This window comes from Delphinus delphis, chromosome 4, assembly GCF_949987515.2.
Source record: "Delphinus delphis chromosome 4, mDelDel1.2, whole genome shotgun sequence".
In the NCBI taxonomy this organism is placed as follows: Eukaryota; Metazoa; Chordata; class Mammalia; order Artiodactyla; family Delphinidae; genus Delphinus; species Delphinus delphis.
The window spans coordinates 73208249-73230136 of NC_082686.1; the positions used below are offsets into that span (position 1 = coordinate 73208249).

Genomic DNA, 21888 nt, shown 5'->3' on the forward strand with positions numbered 1-21888 from the left:
TCCCCACCTCATTACTCTTTTTCAATTTTTTTGATTCTCTTCTTGCATGTTGGTTACTCATATGAATTTTAGAATTAGTTTTTTTGGTTGTTAAGATATGTTTTTATTTTTTTTGAAATAGCAAACTATTTGAAGGACTAGTCTCTGCCAGCATTTCTCATAGTGGGTTTTGTGGAACATTGGTCCTATGAGGATGCTTCCTCTAAAGAGAATTCAATCAATGTCAGATAATTTTGAGAAATGCTGCCTATTACATACTTCCTTTCTAGGATTCATAATACACATTAATATATCAAAAGCTCTTACAAATTTAGTAATAAAGAAATCTGTTTAACTTGACAAAATGAGTTTCCCAGACTTACTTGATCACAGAATCCTATTTTGGTATTGAATGTTCCCCTGGGATATTCTATAGAATATATATTCGCGAAGAATTGACCTCTCATTATGTCTTCTTCATCTGCAGTTCATAACTCATTGTAACCTGGCTACAGCCCCCCCCCAGTTTCTCTTAAAACTATTCTTGCTAGGGATGCTGGTGACTGTCACCAAACTCAACAAACTTTTTTTAAGTGTTTTTAAAACTTGACCTTTATGGATTTTCAACCTATTCATCATCCATCTTTTGATACTTTGTTCTTTCTTGACCTTGATGAAATTAATCTGTTGCTTTTCCTCCTACCTTTCCCTTTTCCTTTTTAGTCTCCTTTGTGGGGTCCTCACTGTACACACTGTGACCCCTGCTTTTTATCTAGGCTGTAGCACTGATACTTTATTTGCTGCTGACTCCTGTGTGTGTATCTACAGTACACTTCTCTTTTTTGAGCTTTAAATATCTATTTTCACTTGGGTTTGGTAGACTTTCCACTTGGCTTATTTCACAGACCCATCTAGCTCAGGCCTACCTCACAGGCCCAATGCTGTTAAAACAAGTCTTGGCTGGACAGTATAGTGTCTTTGTGCAAATTAGCATCTTGTAGCAGATATAGCCCTCAGCAAGCAGAGCTCAGGCTGGATTTCATCCCCTGTTTTTCCCTTTGGTAGGACACTATCTGCATAATTGTACTTCGGTACTCAACTAATTTCTAAATTTGTCTCCTCTCTTCTCTCCCTGCTTACTGCCTTAATTCAGGCTCTCTTAGTTTTTGGTCTAATCTCCTTATCTTTATTCTTTCCACTTCCGTATCTTACTTTTTCTTCTTTTAGGTCATCATTCTAAAATGGAACTCTGGTCAACTCACCCATTCGATGTCTTTATTGTTTTCCATTTCCTTTCGTATAAAATGTGAACACCTTAGCTTTGCACACAAGGCTTTTCCTGATCGGGCCCTTGTATACATTTTCACACTGTGCTAAGCTACTTAGTGCCCCTGGTTTGCCCTGCCGTCTAAGCTTCAGGGCCTTAGAATATGCTTTTCCTAGAGAAGTGTCTTCTTATTACCCTTATCTGATTGGCTAATTCCTGTTGGTGTTCAGGGCTTTTCTCAAGTGTTACCTTTTCCAGGAACCCTTCCTTGATCCCCATAGCCCTCATTACGCATTCCTCCTTTGTTCCCTCTTGCATGATTTTGATGAGCATAGCGGTTGTACTTGTGCTAAATAGAATTTATCTGCTTTTTGAATGGTTAGAATTAGAACAGAGATTATGTTTTTCACTTCTGTTCCTCTGGGTCCCAGGGTAACAGTTTTAAATTACACTCCTGAGATCCTTGAGCTGTCTTCTAAAGTTTTCCTGAGCTCTTTATCTTCTTCTTGGTGGCCCCTCTTCCCACCCTCTCATTACCCTTCCTTCATCTAGAGCAGCTCCACTCTTATCTTTTTTAATATTAGATTTTCAGCCAAGTTTTTGTTTACTTAAAGAAAATGTTCTGTATCTGAGTGAACTGAAGAAAGAAACAAGGAAGGGATAGAAAAAAAAAAGAGAGAGAAAAGGAATGAAAGGGAAAAAGAGAAAGATGAAAAAAAGAAAGAAGAAAGGAGGGGACAGGAGAAGAGAGAGAGAACCTCTGTTCTAAGATTTAGCACAATGCCTAGATGGTAGGCATTAGAGAAATATGGTTGATTAAGCAATTCTGCTTTGATAGTCTGATATTAAAATGACCAGCATGACTAACCCACCATACCAGTTTACTTCCCTTTCCTCCACCATACCATAGTTGTGTTTTTAAAAAATCTTTTATCATACTGCTTGCTCTGCCTGAAGTTTCCTTTCCTTCCTTCCAAGGGGTGCTTAATACATTTTTATGGGGTTAATTTATGGGATTGAATTTAACTTGATAAAATGATTGGTGGTGGTTGTTATCAGACAGCCTCTGCATCCTGAAAGGTCAACTTTTTTTGGTACAGTTCTCTTATGAATTTACTTTTTAAGCCAAAGGAAAAGAAACAGTTTTCATTTAGTCTATTTTGGGTTTATTGATGAACTATAATTTGTCTTAACTAGGCTAACACATGTGGTTAATGCTAGCACTTGTTTGATTAAGTAATTTGTAAAATTATTTTCAATGATATGATGTTTTTCTTTTTCAGCTTGTGAAGCTATGTATTGCAATGATTGATACTGGAAAAGCCTTTTGTGTTGCAAATAAACAGTTCATGAATGGGATTCGAGACCTGGCACAGTATTCTAGCAATGATGCTGTAGTTGAGGTTAGTATTATTAAATTTAGTTAAAATGGTAAATGAAACAAGATGTTAAGAGAATTATGCATCCATTTACCTTATTAATAGTAGTAGTGGTCCTTAAAATTAGAAGTGGAAAAGCTATCATCTGTTGGTGCTATCTGATATAATCCTGTTTTCTAGGACAGTTAGAAGGTGATGGTTGATTTGTATTGTGGATATAAGTTTACTATACTTGCTGCTAGGTGAACTGCAGCATCTACAAGGGGACCTGAGCAGTGAGAGTAGGATCATGCTTATTAGTAGCTGTTTATCGGGGCAAGCAGAGAGCATTAACCCAAGACTAGTATCTAACTATACATTTTGGGGGCTGCATAGGAAAGTTCTGGTCAGCTAGCTATGCTGTGTTAGCTTACACCCCTGGCTATACTATGTGGTATTATGACATTTCTTTTATGAAGAATAATAACTGGTACAGAAATGGTTGTAATTTGATGATTATGTGATCCATAGATGCCTAAATGGACAGTCTTGATATACTCAATTTTACCTTAGGTTTACATGGGCCATTTCGATTTGCTAGTATAATAGTATTGATAGGGCAGGCTAATTCTTTGACTGTTCTAGGGTTTTATGTTACTACATGTAGACTTGACCTCTCTGCAGAGCATGCCTGAGAGGTAGTGAGATTGTCCTAGTGAGAAATAAATGTTACTGTTTACAGTGTAACTTGATCTTCTGTCAGAAATGCTGAAGTAACATTTTTGTGGCCTATATTAGTAGCTCTTAAATGACTTGGTTTTCTTTTGATTTCTTTCTCATAGACAAGTTTGACCAAATTTTCTGACAGTCTTCAAGAAATGATAAATTTTCACACAGTAAGTGTTTAGTAAATAGGTGTTATTATGACCATGTTCATGTTTTAGTACTTTCTTTGGTGGCAGTATTTTATAAAATTACTTAAGTTGGAAAATGAATGGCTTTGATTTGTCAACAACTTTTTAGTTGGGTGGATCTAAAATTGTGTGTGTGTGAGGGAGAGACAGGGAGAAAGTATAGATGTGTATTATTTCCCATTCTATAATAGTGAACTTTAATTTCAATGAAGTACACACCCATAAAAGTTAATTTTTTTCCTTTAAGTTGTGCCTTTATAAGTTTTTAAGTAATTTCAAGAAGAAAGACGTACAAGTCATCATTCTAAAATTAGCTATTTCTTTTAAGATACAAATATATATATCCCCTTTGAGGACAGATCTTCAAGAATGAGGGATATGTATTACTTTTGGAATGTTGTGAAATTCCTTTATAAGTTTTGTAAACGTTTACTGAAATAATGTGGGATCTTTTAGTTGCGGCGTGTGGGATCTAGTTCCCTGACCAGGGATTGAACCCAGGCCCCCTGCACTGGGAGTGTGGAGTCTTAGCCACTGGACTACCAGGGAAGTCCCTCATTGTGGTTTTGATTTGCATTTCTCTAATGACCAATCTGGTTGAGCATCTTTTCATCTGCTTATTGGCCATTTGTATATTTTCTTCTGCCATTGTTACCATTGTTGTCCACTTAAGTCCTTTGCCCATTTAAAGTTTTTTTTAATTAAATTCTTTATATATTCTGGATATTACATGCTTATCAGATATATGATATATAAATAATTTTTCCCATTCTGTAAGTAGTCTTTTTATTTTCTTGATAATGTCATTTGATGCATAAAAGTTTTAATTTTTTTTATTGAAGTATAGTTAATTTACAATGTTATGTTTCAAGTATACAGCAAAGTGATTCAGTTATACATATATATATATATTCTTTTTCAGATTCCTTTCCATTATAGGTTATTACAAGATAGTATAGTTTTCTTCACTATACAGTAGGTCCTTATTGTTTACCTATTTTATATATAGTAGAGTGTATTATGTTAATCCCAAACTGCTATCCTCCCTCTCCCCACCCCCATTATCCCCTTTGGTAACCAGAAGTTTGTGTTCTGTGTCTGTGAGTCTATTTCTGTTTTGTTAATAAGTTCATTTGTATCATTTTTTTAGATTCCACATATAAGTGATATCCTATGATATTTGTCTTTCTCTGTTTTACTTCACTTAATAATCTCTAGGTCCATCCATGTTGCTGCAAATGGCATTATTTCATTCTTTTTAGTGGCTGAGTAGTATTCTGTTGTGTGTGTGTGCATATATATATATACACACACACACACACACACACACACAACACACACCCCACATCTTCTTTATTCATTTCTCTGTTAATGGATATTTAGGTTGCTTCCATGTCTTGGCTATTGTAAATAGTGCTGATATGAACATTGGGGTGCATATATCTTTTCAAATCAGAGTTTTCTCCAGAAATATGCCCAGAAGGGGGATTTCTGGATCATATGGCAACTCTATTTTTAGTTTTTTAAGGAAACTCCGTACTGTTTGTATAGTTTGGAAATTAATCCCTTGTTGGTCACAATATTGGCAAATATTTTCTCCTATTCAGTAGGTTGTCTTTTCATTTTGCCTCCTTGGGTAGGTTTATTCCTAGGTACTTTATTCTTTTTCGATGTGATGGTAAATGGGATTGTTTTCTTAATTTCTCTTTCTGATATTTGGTTGTTAGTGTATAGAAATGCAACAGATTTCTGTATGTTAATTTTGTATCCTGCAACTTTACTGAATTCATTGATGAGCTCTATTAGTTTTCTGGTAACATCTTCAGGATTTTCTATATAGAGCATCATGTCATCTGCAAACAGTGACAATTTTACTTCTTCTTTTCCAACTTGGATTCCTTTTATTTCTTTTCCTTCTCTAATTGCTGTGGCTAGGACTTCCAAAATTATGTTGAATAAAAGTGGCGAGAGTGGACATCCTTGTCTTTTTGTGATCTTAGAGGAAATGCTTTCAGCTTTCCATCATTGAGTATGATGTTAGCTGTAGGTTTGTCATATATGACCTTTATTATGTTGAGGTAGGTTCCCTCTATGCCCACTTTCTGAAGAGTTTTTATCATAAATGGATGCTGAATTTTATCAAAAGCTTTTTCTGCATCTATTGAAATGATCATATGGTTTTTATTCCTCAATTTGTTAATGTGGTGTATCACACTGATTGATTTGCAGATATTGAAAAGTCCTTGCATCCCTGGAATAAATCCCACTTGTTCATGGTGTATGATCCTTTTAATGTATTGTTGGATTCAGTTTGCTGGTATTTTGTTGAGGATTTTTACATTGTGTTCATCAGTGATATTGGCCTATACTTTTCTTTTTTGATATCTTTGTCTGATTTTGGTATCAGGGTGACTGTGGCCTCATAGAATGAGTTTGGGAGTGTTCCTTCCTCTGCAGTAGTTTGGAATAGTTTCAGAAGGATAGGTGTTAACTCTTCTTTAAATGTTCGGTAGAATTTACCTGTGAAACCATGTTCTGGACTTTTACTTCTTGGGAGTTTTTAAATTACTGATTCAATTTAAGTACTGGTAGTTGGTCTGTTCATATATTCTATTTCCTCCGGTCTTGGGAGAGTGTACCTTTCTAAGAATTTGTCCATTTCTTCTAGGTTGTCCATTTTATTGGTATATAATTGCTCATAGTATTCTCCCTATGATCCTTTGTATTTCTGTGGCGTCGGTTGTAACTTCTCCTTTTTCATTTCTGATTTTATTGATTTGGGCCCTCTCCCTTCTTTTCTTGATGAGTCTGGCTAAAGGTTTATCAGTTTTGTTTATCTTTTCTGAGAACCAGCTTTTAGTTTCACTGATCTTTCTATTGTTTTTTTAGTCTCTATTTCATTTATTTCTGCTGTGATCTTTGTGATTTCTTTTCTTTTACTAAGTTTGGATTTTGTTTGTTCTTCTTTCTCTAGTTGCTTTATACGTAAGATTAGGTTGTTTGTTTGAGATTTTTCTTGTTTCCTGAAGTAGAATTGTATTGCTATAAACTTCCCTCTTAGAACTGCTTTTGCTGCATCCCATAGGTTTTGGATAGTCGGTTCTTTTTTTGCTTTCATTAGTCTCCAGGCGTTTTAAAATTTCCTCTTTGATTCCTTCAGTGATCCATTGGTTGTTTAGTAGCATATTGTTTAGCCTCCGTGTGTGTGTGTTTTCTTGCAGTTTTTCTTCTTGTAGTTGATTTCTAGCCTCACAGCCTTGTGGTCAGAAAAGATACTTGATATGATTTCAATTTTCTTAAATTTACTGAGGCTTGCTACATGGCACAGCATGTGATCTGTTTTGGAGAATGTTCCATGTGCCCTTGAAAAGAATGTGTTCTGCAGCTTTTGGATGGAATGCTCTATAAATATCAATTAAGTCTGTCTGGTCTATATGTCATTTAAGTCCTGTATTTCTTCATTGATTTTCTGTCTAGATAATCTGTCCATTGATGTAAGTGGGGTGTTAAAGTCCCCCACTATTATTGTGTTAATGTCAGTTTCTCCTTTTGTGTCTGTTAACATTTGCCTTATGTATTGAGGTGCTCCTATGTTGGGTGCATATATATTTACAATTATATCTTCTTCTTGGATTGATCCTTTGATCATTATGTAGTGTCCTTCTCTGTCTCTTGTGACAGTCTTTATTTTAAAGTCTATTTTGTCTGTTATAAGTATTGCTACTCCAGCTTTCTTTTGATTTCCATTTGCGTGGAATACCTTTTTCCATCCCCTTATTTTCAGTCTGTATGTGTCTCCAGATCTGAAGTGAGTCTCTTGTAGGCAGCAAATACACGGGTCTTATTTTTGTATCCATTCAGCTAGTCTCTGTCTTTTGGTAGGAGCATTTAGTCCATTTACATTTAAGGTGATGATGACCAATATATTTGTTTCTATTGCTGTTTTCTTAATTGTTTTGGATTTGTTTTTATAGGTCTTTTTTCTCCTTTCTTCTTTTGTTTTGTCTTATGATTTGATGACTTCTCTTCTAACAAACACTGTTATGTTTGTATTCCTTTTTCTTCTTTGTGTGTATATCTATTATAGATTTTTGTTTTGCAGTTACCATGAGGTTTTTGTATAGGAGTCTATGTTTATACATGCTTGTTTTAAGTTGCTGATCTCTTCATTTCAAACACATTTTAAATAACCTGCATTTGTACCCTCCTCCCCTCACGATCACTGTTTTTTTTGTTGTTTTGTTTTTAAAATTTATTTATTTATTTATTTATTCACTTATTTGTTTGTTTGTTTCTTTCTTTCTTACCATGTTGGGTCTTTGTTTCTGTGCAAGGGCTTTCTCTAGTTGCGGCGAGCGGGCACCACTCTTCATCATGGTGCGCGGGCCTCTCACTGTTGCAGCCTCTTGTTGCAGAGTACAAGCTCCAGATGCGCAGGCTCAGTAGTTGTGGCTCATGGGCCTAGTTGCTCCGCGGCATGTGGGATCTTGTCCCAGACCAGGGCTCGAACCCATGTCCCCTGCATTGGCAGGCAGATTCTCAGCCCCTGCGCCACCAGGGAAGCCCCACTGTTTTTGATATTATATTCTGCATCAAATTGTTTTCTATATCCCTTAACTGCTTATTGTGTATACAAATGATTTTACTACTTTTGTCTTTTAACCTTACTACTAGCTTTGTTTGTGGATGATTTCCTACCTTTATTGTATGTTTGCCTTTACCGGTGAACTTTTCCATTTTGTGATTTTCTTGTTTCTAGTTGTGGCCTTTTCTGCCTAGAGAAGTTCCTTTAGCATTTGTTGTAAAGCTGGTTTGGTGGTGCTGAATTCTTTCAGCTTTTGCTTGTCTGTAAAGCTTTTGACCTCTCCATCAAATCTGAATGAGAGCCTTGCTGGGTAGATTATTCTTGGTTTTTCTCTTTCATCACTTTAAGTGTATCTTGCCACTCCCTTCTGGCCTGTAGAGTTTTGCTGAAAAATTAGCTGATAACTTTATGGGAGTCCCCTTGTATGTTATTTGTTGCTTTTCCCTTGTTGCTTTTAATATTCTCTCTTATCTTTAATTTTTGTCATTTTGATTACAGTGTGTTGTGGTGTATTCCTCTATGGGTTAATTCTGTATGGGACTCTGCACTTCCTGGACTTGGATGACTATTTCCATCCCCAGATTAGGGAAGTTTTCAGCTATTGTCTCTTCAAATATGTTTTTAGGCCCTTCCTCTCTTCTCCTTTTGGGACCCCTATCAAGTGAATATTAGCACGCTTGATGTTGTCCCAGAGGTCTGCTAAACTGTCCTTATTTCTTTTCATTCTTTTTTCTTTTTTCTGTTCAGGGACAGTGATTTCCACTATTTTGTCTTCAGCTCAGTGATCCATCCTTCTGCCTCAGTTAGTCTACTATTCATTCCTTCTAGTGTATTTTTCATTTCAGTTATTGTATTCTTTAATTCTGTTTGGCTGTTCTTTATATATTCTAATTCTTTGTTAAAAACTTCTAATTTCTCACTCTGTGCATCCCTTATCCTAAGTTCTTTGATCATCTTTATGGTTGTTATTCTGAACAAGATCTTTCTTGGTTAGATTGCCTATCTTCCTTCACTTTGTTTTTCTGGAGTTTTATCTTGTTCCTTTGTCTGAAACATATTCCTCTGTCACCTAATTTTTTGTAAATTGCTATTTGTATTTTTATGGATGTGGTAGGTTCGTTAAGTTTCTTGACCTTGGAAAAGTGGCCCTCTGTAGGAGACGTCCTATGTGTCCCAGCAGTGCACTCCCCTCTTGTCACAAGGGCTAGGGGCCAGCTGGTCCAGGGTAGTGTCTGGCCTGTGTTTGTGGACTTGGTCCACATGCTGCTGGACTGTAATTTTCTTGCTTCTGTTGTCTGCCCCCTGGTGGGTGAGACTGGTCTAGAGGCTTCTGCAAGCTTCCTGACAGGAGAGGCTGGTGCCTGCCTCCTGGTGGGTGGGGCTGGGTGTTCATCTTCTGGTGGGCAGGGCCATTCTAGGGGTGTGTCTGGAGGCTGCTGTGGGCTCAGGAAGTCTTTAGATAGCCTGTCTGCTGATGAATGGGGCTGTGTCCTTGCTCAGTTTTTTGTTTGGCCAGAGGTGTCCCAGCAACTGGAGCCTACAGGCTTTTAGGTGGGGCCAGGTCTCTGTGCCAAAATGTCAGCCTCCAGGAGAGCTCACGCAGATGAATATTCCCTGATACATCTGCCAGCAGTGTTTGTGTCCCCAGGGTGGGCCACAGTCACCCAGGAGCCTCCCTAGGAGACCCTCCAAGACCAGAATTAGGTCTGGTCCAGGCTCCTATCAAATTACTGCTTTTGCCCTTGGTCCTGGTATACCTGAGATTTTGTGTGTGCTCTTTAAGAGTGAAGTCTCTATTTCCCCCAGTCCTGTGGAGCTTCTGCAGTCAAGCCCCACTGACCTTCAAGGCCAAATGCTCTGGGGGCTCTCCTTCCTGGTGCCAGACCTCTAGGCTGGGGGCCTGATGTGGGGCTCAGCATTCTCACTCTTATGCGAGAACATCTGTAATTTAATTCTCTAGTTTGTGGGTGTCCTACCCGGGGGGTATGGGATTTGATTATATCACAGGTGCACCCCTCCTACCTGCCTTGTTGTGGTTCTGTCTGTATGTCTTTAGTTGTAGGGAATCTTTTCTGGTAGGTTTCGGTCTTTTTCAATGATGGTTGTTCTGCAGATTGTTGTGATTTTGGTGTGTTCGTGAGAGGAGGTGATCTTAGGGTTCTTCTACTCTACCATCTTGGCCACTCTCTAAAAGTTTTAATTTTGGGACTTCCCTGGTGGCACAGTGGTTAAGAATCCACCTGCCAGTGCAGGGGACACAGGTTTGATCCCTGGTCCAGGAAGATCCCACATGCCATGAAGCAACTAAGCCCATGCGTCACAACTACTGAGCCTGCGCTCTAGAGCCTGCAAACCACAACTACTGAGCCCATGTGCCACAACTACTGAAGCCTGTGCGCCTAGAGCCCGTGCTCCGCAACAAGAGAAGCCACCACAATGAGAAGCCCACGCACCGCTATGAAGAGTAGCCCCTGCTCGCCGCAACTAGAGAAAGCCTGCGTGTAGCAACAAAGACCCAACACAGCCAAAAATAAATAAATAAAAATAAATGGAAGTTTTAATTTTGATGAAATCCAATTTATCTTTTTTTTTCTGTTCCTCCTGCTCTTGGGGTCATATCCAAGAATCCACTGCTAAATTCCAGATCATGCAGATTAATCCCTTTGTTTTCTTCTAATATTTTTATGATTTTAGCTCTAATATTTTGCACCAATTTGTTTTTAATGACCTCTTATTAATTTTCTTTTTGCCTTCTATTGAATTTGGATGCTAGTGTAGAGTATATTTGATTTCTTTTTAAATCAGGGACCTTTGGGATTCAAACTTCTTAAAAAGTGTAATATAATGAGAATTAAATTTTTTTAAGTTACTGATTTTAAATTAACATAACAGGTTAAATTTTTTTGTAATATAGTATCCTTTGTAGTAATCCTGTTTCTTATATTTTCTTTAAATCAGTAAGTCTTATATTATTGCTTTATATAAGAATATTTTGCTTTTTGTTATAGTTTTATATGTGAAAAGTTATGAGTAAGATAAACTTCTGGTAAATAAATAGTTTAAATGTATGTTGAAATCTGTCCTGTCAAGAAAACTTAAGTTCAGAGTATTTTATAAATCATTCTCTTAGAGTAAATTGAGTCTTTAAAAATGAGGTTTGTTTGAAGCAAGGTATATAAGTATAGTTTGCTTCAAGAGGATAGTGGTTGGTCTTTTTAGTGCTAGTGCTATTAATGTGCAGCTGGTTTCCTGAACTAATTCCAATAATGTGGTTTTTTTTTTCCTTTTCTAAAATTGAAAGCAATCGATATTTCTTAATTTTAACATTGTAAAAAGAGCATAGAATTTAGATAGAAACAACTTTGAGTTTAGGCTTCACTGTTATTAGCTGTATAATTTTGGTCAGTTTATTTAATCACTTTCATTTTTCATTTTACTGTTCTATAAAAGGGGAATTGTAGAATTTGCGATACCAACGTGTAAGGGTGTTGTGATGAGGAACAAAATATGTGCAGCTAGATCCTGGGGAGTGATACTTCTTCCTTTACTATATTGGTTGGTTTCCGTTCGGGAAAACAGAAACCACATACGGTATTCTTATAGAAGGGTTTTAATATAGTGAATTGGTTACAAAGTGTTGGAAGGGTTGTAGGAATGCAAAAAGCCACAGTGAAAAAATAAAAAAAGCCTAGAGATTAGTCAAAGTAGGAAGGAGCTACTGTCCTTAGGGGTTGCAGGAGCAAGGGTGGAAGTGGTGGTGCTAGAGCCCCTAAGTACTGCACTCTTGAGAACACTGCCATTGTTGCCGAGCCAGGAAGTCAGGGGTTGCCTGCTTGCTGTGGCTGCAAGAGCCTCGGAGCCTGCAGTCCCACTGACACCCTCAGATTGGTCACTGACGCTGCCGAAATTTGGAGTAGCTCAGTTGCTCACTAATGGCTGTGTCAGAACAGAAGCAGAAAAAGAAAGTGGCTTCTCCTTATCTCCTGCCTCTTAATCTAACATCAGATCCTATTTGCAGAACCTAACCTCTTGGCTTGCAGGCGGGTTGGGAAATATGCTTTGCAGATTTCTAGCTCCTGGCAACATAGAGGAGGAGATTATGGAAGGGTGATGTAGTGGTGAAAGCCAGTAAACAACTGGCACACCAACCATAAAGGCTATAATTTTGAAAACAGTTTTAGTAAGCAAATTATTGTGCAGTCTTAGCAATTTTCATCCTTGAAACCTCTTTCTGTGACTTTTCTTTTTCCCCCCATACTCCATATCCCACACATTAACAAAATATACCCCAGATCCTATAATAAATAGTTGCTCTGTCACCTCCAAGTCTAAACTACTACCATCTTTTGTTTAGGATTATATAACTTGTATCTCTGCTTCTTTACTTGCGCTTCTAAATATAGTGAGTTATGTATACAGCAGCCAGAATGAACTTTTAAAAATATAAATTAATTCACAGTACTCTCCTGTTCTAGTTCCCTGTTACACTCAGAATAAAATCCTAACCAAGCCCTATATGATGAGGCTCCTGCTGATAACTTTCTGATCTCATCTCTCTTCTCTGTCCAGTTGTAGCCTCTTGGGCTCTTTGTTCTTCTTTGAACATGCCAAAGTAATTCTCATGTTACAGCCTTTGTACTTGCAGTCTGTTTGGTGTGGCATGTTCCTCCTCCACGTTTATGTGCGACTGTTTCCTTACCATATTGCTTTTCTTTCTATAGGTCTCCCTCACTTTAATAGATCACTGCCTCTACGAGAAGCCTTCCTTGACCACCATATGGTTACTGTCTATCAATTTACCCTACCTTTTGCGTGCGCACACACATACCATGTATATTCTTAAATATGTGTACTCATTTTATTGTCTGTTCCTAAGTTTTATGACTGTAGGCACTTTGTTGTATTCATCTCTGCTACTACCACCTAGAAGAGTCCTTGGCAGGAAGGAGTTACTCATGGCAGGATTGAGGACACTGAGATTATGACAACGCTTGTAATGTTTTTTTAGTCATTAAATGAATAAAGATGTGTTAAATCAGTGAAAATTCAGTGAACAAATAGACAGAAGTATTTAATATTCTTTAGAAATGCTTAATATGCTTTAGAAAGATAATTTGCAAACTAAGAGGAGATCACTATTTGTCTGCCTGTCTGCCTAGAGGTCTAAATGCTATAGGTTGGTGATCTTGTGTGTGTTTACATGTATACTTATATATATGTATATAGGGGAGCTCTGATACTACACCCAGATGTCTAGTGCCTTTCTAATTTTATTCCCATATTCCTTTTTACAGCATCTCAGAAATTTTTCTACTAATAACTATAGGTATGAAATTGTGAGACCGTAGTTTCTTTTAATTTTCTTGCCTTTTATATAGTTGCTATGCTCTGTGCTTTACCTGGCCTTTTTGTTTCTTGTTAACAAATACTTTTCCCTTAGTTTTTTCAGTAGGAGTGACCTCTTTGTACTTGAATCACAATCTTTATTTTTTATTATTATTATTATTTTTTTTGCCGTACACGGGCCTCTCACTGTTGCGGCTTCTCCCGTTGTGGGGCACAGGCTCCGGACGCGCAGGCTCAGCAGCCGTGGCTCACGGGCCCAGCCGCTCCGCGGCATGTGGGATCTTCCCAGACCGGGGTACGAACCCGTGTCCCCTGCATCGGCAGGCGGACTCTCAACCACTGCGCCACCAGGGAAGGCCGAATCACAATCTTTATATTTGTGGCAAAGGTTCTTCCCGCATCATAACGCTGTATACTTCAACTAGATTAAAGATAGGGATGACACATATCTTGTTTACTGTTATATCCTTAGTACTTGCATAATTCTTACCTTGGGGAAGTCATTTAATTTTTCTAAGCTTTGCATTCCACCTCTGTAAAATGAAGGAGCTTTTACTAGATGACTTTTAATTATAAAGTATTAATTATTATAAGATTTAAATATGATCTCAGAGTCACTTGTTAAAAATGTGGGAAAGCCTAGTTGTATAAAATGCTTTATTTTAGTAGCATTCTGTTCAGTGAAATTTTAATTACATAGCATTATAGGATAAAGGAGACTTTATAGGATAAGACAAACTGCTTTCTAAAAGGTAATAAACACTGGAATCTGCTTTATATTCTATAGCAAAGCTCATAACACTTAAGTCTTGGTGTATCACTTTGTATCAGGATAAAAGGCTAGGTGTTACAGAGATGATATTTATGAATAACTTTGTGGGCTTAAATAAATGTGTGAAATAATGTAACCATTTGGGTTTTTAGCCAAGTAAGATTAAACATAGATTGGGTTTAGATTATCCAGTCATTTAAAAAATAAATTATTTGGATTCTTTTGTGATTTATTTTCTCTGTAAAAATGGATAGTACTGTTCCTTATTCCTTATAGAATGAGAACTTCCTAGGGTTGCTCTTTAACTCATATGTTTTTTATAAGGTGCCAACTCATAACTTTTCCAGAGCAGGTCATATATGCTACATTCTACTATGTACTACAGTTGATTTGACTACTTTGTTTTCCTGGAACTTAGAGCTCTGTTTCTGTAACGTCGCTGATGACTCTTTTGGATTCTAATTTGCTGTTAGTATGAGGAAATTGGAATATTATTTTGATTATTTGCTGAATGAAGTTTTGAAGTTGAATTGCTGCATAAAATTCTGTGAAAATATATGACCCTTTTTGTTTTGTTTTTTTGTGAGTTTGGTTTTCCATATTACAGCTGTCTACTCATTCGCTCAACAAATGGTTTTAGGTAGTGAGAATATAGTAGTTCAGTGCTTTCCAACGGTTCTCATCTCATGGCACAGGTAGAAACTGATGGTTGTATTTGTATGAGACACTGGAGAAAACTTCTAGGGGACATAAGGTGTCATGTCCTGTCTGGGTGTTGGTGAAAAATGTTTAGATTTCCTTTTTATGGAATTACATTAAATAATTAATAAATATTTAATAAATAATTTATTTTTATAGAATTATGTTAAAATAAAACCTAAAGTGTTAGGAAAGATATTACATATTGAATGTGTATAACACTTCCATATATTTAAAATATATATACATATATATTTTAACATCTTTATTGGAGTATAATTGCTTTACAATGGTGTGTTAGTTTCTGCTTTATAACAAAGTGAATCAGTTATACATATACATATATTCCCATATCTCTTCCCTCTTGCGTCTCCCTCCCTCCCACCCTCCCTATCCCACTCCTCTAGGTGGTCACAAAGCACCAAGCTGATCTCCCTGTGCTATGCGGCTGCTTCCCCCTAGCTATCTGTTTTACGTTTGGTAGTGTATATATGTCCATGCCACTCTCTCACTTTGTCACAGCTTACGCTTCCCCCTCCCCATATCCTCAAGTCCATTCTCTAGTAGGTTTGTGTCTTTATTCCCGTCTTAACCCTAGGTTCTTCATGACCTTTTTTTTTTTCTCTTAGATTCCATATATATGTGTTAGCATACGGTATTTGTCTTTCTCTTTCTGACTTACTTCACTCTGTATGACAGACTCTAGGTCCATCCACCTCACTACAAATAACTCAGTTTCGTTTCTTTTTATGGCTGAGTAATATTCCATTGTGTATATGTGCCACATCTTCGTTATCCATTCATCCAATGATGGACACTTAGGTTGCTTCCATCTCCTGGCTGTTGTAAATAGAGCTGCAATGAACATTTTGGTACATGACTCTTTTTGAATTATGGTTTTTCTCAGGGTATATGCCCAGTAGTGGGATTGCTGGGTCGTATGGTAGTTCTATTTGTAGTTTTTTTTAAAGAACCTCCATACTGTTCTCCCTAGTGGCTGTATCAATTTACATTCCCACCAGCAGTGCAAGAGTGTTCCCATTTCTCCACACCCTCTCTAGCATTTATTGTTTCTAGATTTTTTGATGATGGCCATTCTGACCAGTGTGAGATGATATCTCATTGTAGTTTTGCTTTGCATTTCTCTAATGATTAATGATGTTGAGCATTCTTTTATGTGTTTGTTGGCAATCTGTATATCTTCTTTGGAGAAATGTCTATTTAGGTCTTCAGCCCATTTTTGGATTGGGTTGCTTGTTTTTTTGTTGTTGAGCTGCATGAGCTGCTTGTAAATTTTGGAGATTAATCCTTTGTCTGTTGCTTCATTTGCAAATATTTTCTCCCATTCTGAGGGTTGTCTTTTGGTCTTGTTTATGGTTTCCCTTGCTGTGCAAAAGCTTTTAATAAGTTTCATTAGGTCCCATTTGTTTATTTTTGTTTTTATCTCCATTTCTCTAGGAGGTGGGTCAAAAAGGATCTTGCTGTGATTTATGTCACAGAGTGTTCTGCCTATGTTTTTCTCTAAGAATTTGATAGTTTCTGGCCTTACATTTAGGTCTTTAATCCATTTTGAGTTTATTTTTGTGTATGGTGTTAGGGAGTGTTCTAATCTCATACTTTTACATGTACGTGTCCAGTTTTCCCAGCACCGCTTTTTGAAGAGGCTGTCTTTTCTCCACTGTATATTCTTGCCTCCTTTATCAAAGATAAGGTGACCATATGTGAGCGGGTTTATCTCTGGGCTTTCTCTCCTGTTCCATTGATCTTTCTTTCTCTTTTTGTGCCAGTACCATACTGTCTTGATTACTGTACCTTTGTAGTATAGTCTGAAGTCAGGGAGCCTGATTCCTCCAGCTCCATTTTTTGTTCTCAAGATTGCTTTGGCTATTCGGGGTCTTTTGTGTTTCCATACAAATTGTGAAATTTTTTGTTCTAGTTCTGTGAAAAATGCCAGTGGTAGTTTGATAGGGATTGCATTGAATCTGTAGATTGCTTTGGGTAGTAGCGTCATTTTCACAATGTTGATTCTTCCAATCGAACAACATGGTATATCTCTCCATCTATTTGTATAATCTTTAATTTCTGTCATCAATGTCTTATAATTTTCTATATACACGTCTTTTGTCTCCTTAGGTAGGCTTATTCCTAGATATTTTATTCTTTTTGTTGCAGTGGTAAATGGGAGTGTTTTCTTAATTTCACTTTCAGATTTTTCATCATTAGTGTATAGGAATACCAGAGATTTCTGTGCATTAATTTTGTATCCTGCTACTTTACCAAATTCATTGATTAGCTCTAGTAGTTTTCTGGTAGCATCTTTGGGATTCACTGTGTATAGTATCCTGTCATTTGAAAAGTGACACTTTTACTTTTTCTTTTCCAATTTGTATTCCTTCTATTTCTTTTTCTTCTCTCTGTGTGTATAACACTTCCATATATTTAAAAAATATTTTAATGAGAAACTTGAACTGGCTTCCCTGAACATAACTTAAAAAAAAAACAATCTTATGCATGAAATGATTTCAAGCAATTCCTGATCAAGATTTAAAAATTGATGATCTTTTCAAATTCTTGGCCATTGTCATTGATGAGAACTTTGTCTGCATAGGTAGACATATTAGTGAAAGGCAGATGAGCACTTATTGCCCTTTCCTCCTGATTGACAGGAACTGTTTTATCACTTGTAATTAGAATTTAAATAATTACATATCTTTAAATTATACCTTAAAGGAGCAATCATTCATTAAGTGGGGCTGCTCTTCCTTTTCTTTCATTGACACATGTAATGCTTAAATTTTCTGTGATAAATTGAATGGATTTTGAATAAAATAATGATGAAGCTTTTCTGTAGGTATACGTAGAAGTTGCTCTACTTACTAAACCCCATTTACCCACTTTTTTTTTTTTTTTTTTTTTTTTTTTGCGGTACACGGGCCTCTCACTATTGTGGCCTCTCCCGTTGCGGAGCACAGGCTCCAGACGCACAGGCTCAGCGGCCATGGCTCACGAGCCCAGCCGCTCCGGGGCATGTGGGATCCTCCCAGACCGGGGCACGAACCCGCATCCCCTGCATCGGCAGGCGGACTCTCAACCATTGCGCCACCAGGGAAGCCCCCCATTTACTCACTTTTAATAATTCTATTTTTGGATTCAGATTATAGCACTGACTCCCTAGTGACTCATTCTTAGCCTCTTGTTTCCAACACTTTGAATCCATAAAGATTGTTGGTACATGTTAATTGTCAAAAATATCAAGGATTGTTTGAAATAAGATCATCAGATTTAGAACACCAGTTAACTAAGCCACCTTTTAAAGTCAATAACTAGCACTAAACACATCTGCAAGTTGAAAGTTGTTCCTCCTTAAACTTTTTGAATTCTACTTTTAAATCATAAACTTAGGCAAAACTCTTCCTTTGGACAGCTAGTACACTGTTGTATGAAAACAGTAGAAAGTGATATTCCTTTTTTAAAATTTTTTTGGCCACGCTGCACAGCATGCAGGATTTTAGTTCCCCGAACAGGGATAGAACCCGTGCCCCCTGCATTGGAAGCCTGGAGTCTTAACCACTGGACAGCCAGGGAAGTCCCCAGAGCATGATATACTTGTCTCACTTCTATACAAAAAGCTGAAAAAAATTGAAATATTTTGAATATTTGTTTAGATTCATGTATCATTTTCATAAAATTTAATTTGGAATTTATATCTACATGTAACCTTTTACATATAAGAGATCCTTTGTGAAATAATGTACTACTAGATCTTCACAGCTTTCTAAATGAATTCTTAACGTAAATTTACGTCTTGCTGTCTTTGTAGCTGTTCTATCAGTATGCAAAGTTACAGTGTTTCCAAATTTATCCTCTTTGTTTGTTTTAAAGTTTTCTTTTGGCATTTGAGTATTTCATCCCTAGGAATTTGTTTTGGTGCTTAGTAAAACAATCAGTGTTCTTCCAAGATAATCTTCTATTCAGAAATTTTAAGTATTGCTGTTAGTTTGAGTACAGTTATTAACATGTAGAATCATTGGGCAGCAATGAAAACTTTTTGATACAGTTGTCTTCTGGGTTAGTAATTATTGCTGTGTTTATTTGGCATGCCATCAAACGCATCTGTTAATTCTGTTATTTGAATGCGGCACATTTTCTATTTCCTTTGCTTCTTTGGAAATTACAAAGTTCTGAAATTTTCCTTGTAGGCTGGTATATTATACAGTTTTGCAATTGTATGAGGCATTCTGGCTCTAGCCGTTAATTGAGTAGTAACCTTTTAAGCAGTTTAGTAATCTGATATAGTTATAACTAATGTGATAAAAGAACTTTGTTTCTTATTTTGTGTTTGTAGAAGTTTAAAGTGCAAATCTTTTTCTGTATTAAATGGATATTTTGTGTTGAAGTCCTGTATGATTTGCTTCTGTAATTGCTTTATTTAATAACTCTTTCATGTAAAAATACATTTTGGTTAAAGAAGAGAATTTTGGAAATGTTGTGTTTGCCTTATGAATGTAATGGCTTTCCAGCACTGTTTGATGAAAAAGTTGTCCATTATGGTGGAAAACGACAACCAGTAAAAAATCAGATCTATTTAAATATGAGATAAAATAGGATATGTTTTAAGGTTCAAAAGTTGATTATGTGTATAATTTTCTGCATTCTTAAAATGTTTTAAAGTAAATTATATTGCAAGATTATAAAATTAGGCATTTAGTAAAGATAGGAAATATTAATTCATTTTAGTTTATTCAACAAATGTTATGCTTATTTATGATCAAAAAATCAAAATTTCAAAATGTTTTGAATCTGCAATCCCATTTAAAATGATATAATTATGTGCATTTAATTCCATCTTCAGAAATAAATGTTTTTTAATAATTTAAAATAAAACATAATTAAATTTCATTAAGAGTCAGACTTTGGCTAATTAACATTAAAAGCCAATAATAAATAAATACCAAGAAGTAAGAGCCAAAAAATAACAAAATCAATTGCATTCTAATAGGAATACCTTATAACTAATGATGATGATGCTAAGGAAACAATCATACATACCTTGTTAATAGGAAAAATGTGAAAAATGACAATAGGAGGAAGAATTGTGAAAAATAAGCAAAAGAAAGATGCAATATTTGACAGGGCGTACAAAACAAAGAAGTGATGACAAACAAATTGTGACTAAAATAGCTTTGGATGATTCAAATAGTAATGCCATGTAACTTTTCCCCTGAAATGTCACTATTTTAGTGTGCCATGACCTAAGCATTGAGAACGCTTATAGTAGTAAATTGGTTCCCATTCCCAGAGATTGGATTTATGTCATCTGGAGTGCGGCATTAGAATTTTTAAAATCTCCCCAGGTGATTCTGACATGCAGTAAAATTTGAGGACCATTACTTTCGATCAATGGTTCTCAAATTGTGGTCCCTGGACCAGCAGCATCAGTATCACCTAGGGACTTGTTAGAATAGCAACTTCTTAGAGCCCATCCAGATCTACTAAATCAGAAACTCTGAGGCTGGAAGCCAGCAATATGTGTTTGAACAAGGCTTGCAGGGGATTCTGTTGTATTCTAAAGTTTGTGAACCACTGTTCTAGAGCAGGGGTTGGCAAACTATGGCTTACAGGCCAAATTTAGCCCATCGCCCCCTCCCCTTTTTTTCATATAAATTTTTATTGGAACACAGCTATGCTCATTTGCTTCTGTATTGTCTATGGTTACTTTCGCACGATGGCAGAGATAAGTAGCTGTGGCAGAGACAACATGGCCCACAAGCCTAAAATACCATCTAGCTCTTTACAGAAAAAATGTGCTGACTTCTGCTCTCAAGACTGTTTTTGCCCACTTCCGAGGACTGTATCTGTCATGACATCCACTGAAGGGAGGCCCCTTTTTGCTCTTAGTGAAGGTAATTTAGTGATTTAGATGCCTTGATGAATTCTTCTCAGTGGAGTGCTAGTGGGCTGCAACCCAGACTAGTTAAAATTAGTCTCTGGGAGTAAGACCCAGCAATCAAAGCTCCACAGGTCATCCCATTGTGCAGCCCAGTTTGAGAAACAATGCATTGCTTCTTGCCCCAAACAAGCACTTGGAAATCATGGTAAATGCAGATTTTGATTCTGTAAGTCTGGGGTGGTTCTGGAGATTCTTCATCTCTAACAAGCACGCAAGTGATGTGGATAATGCTGGTTCACATCTGGGGAACCTTAAAAATTCTGATTCCTGATACTTGCCAGTTTTTCTAATTATCTCAGCATCAGGGTATTTAAAAGTTCCCCAGGTTATAATACTGTACAATTGAGAACCCCTGGTCAGAGCGATTTGTCTCAATCTTGGAGTAACAGAATCACCTAGTGAACTTATTAAAAAATACAGAGGGATTCTGTCCTTCAATAAGCTTGGATCTTTGTATTAATATTTTCTGTTAGCTTTGCAGGTGATTTTGATTCACACCCAAGCCCGTGAAGAACCACTGCCTTAGAGAAATGAAGAAAGGGAGAAAGAAGAAGTTAGATAAATGGATAGGTTAGGACAGGCAGGGGATGTAGAAAAACAGGAACACATAATAAATATTCATTTGCATATTGGGACCTGTTTCTGATAAAAGCAAAGAAGAGTCTTCTTGATTATTATAAGCCTGTAATAAACAGGCCTAATGGGATTAACTAAAAGATTCAATGAATCCACAGTGTCAACAGCCATAACCCTGTGCCTATAGATTCTGGAAAGGACAGGAATGATTCTGTCATGCAGAATCGTCAGAAGAGACTGCTATGGTAGCTCAGTAATATTTAAATGGATCACAAAGACTACAAAATTTTTAGTCTCGGCCAATGGGACCTAAATGGCAAGAACTGAGAATAGTTCAATGCTATCTATGGATGTGTAGCCTATTCTTCTACTAAAGTTCCTAGAGTGTCTGCCATCTGTGTAGTGTATCTCAGCTTTCATCTTTTGCTGAACACAGCTAGAT

At 36.7% G+C, this 21888-nt stretch overlaps 1 protein-coding gene across 2 annotated transcripts in view; it reads left to right on the forward strand.

The window, feature by feature from the left end:
- Positions 1–21888, forward strand: part of ACAP2 (ArfGAP with coiled-coil, ankyrin repeat and PH domains 2) — a 164196-nt gene that overhangs the window by 70195 nt on the left and 72113 nt on the right. For both annotated transcript variants that reach the window (XM_060010911.1, XM_060010912.1), the window contains exons 3-4: positions 2530–2649; positions 3447–3500. In XM_060010911.1, the coding sequence (XP_059866894.1) occupies positions 2530–2649; positions 3447–3500 (174 nt within the window). The remainder of the gene's footprint in view (positions 1–2529; positions 2650–3446; positions 3501–21888) is intronic.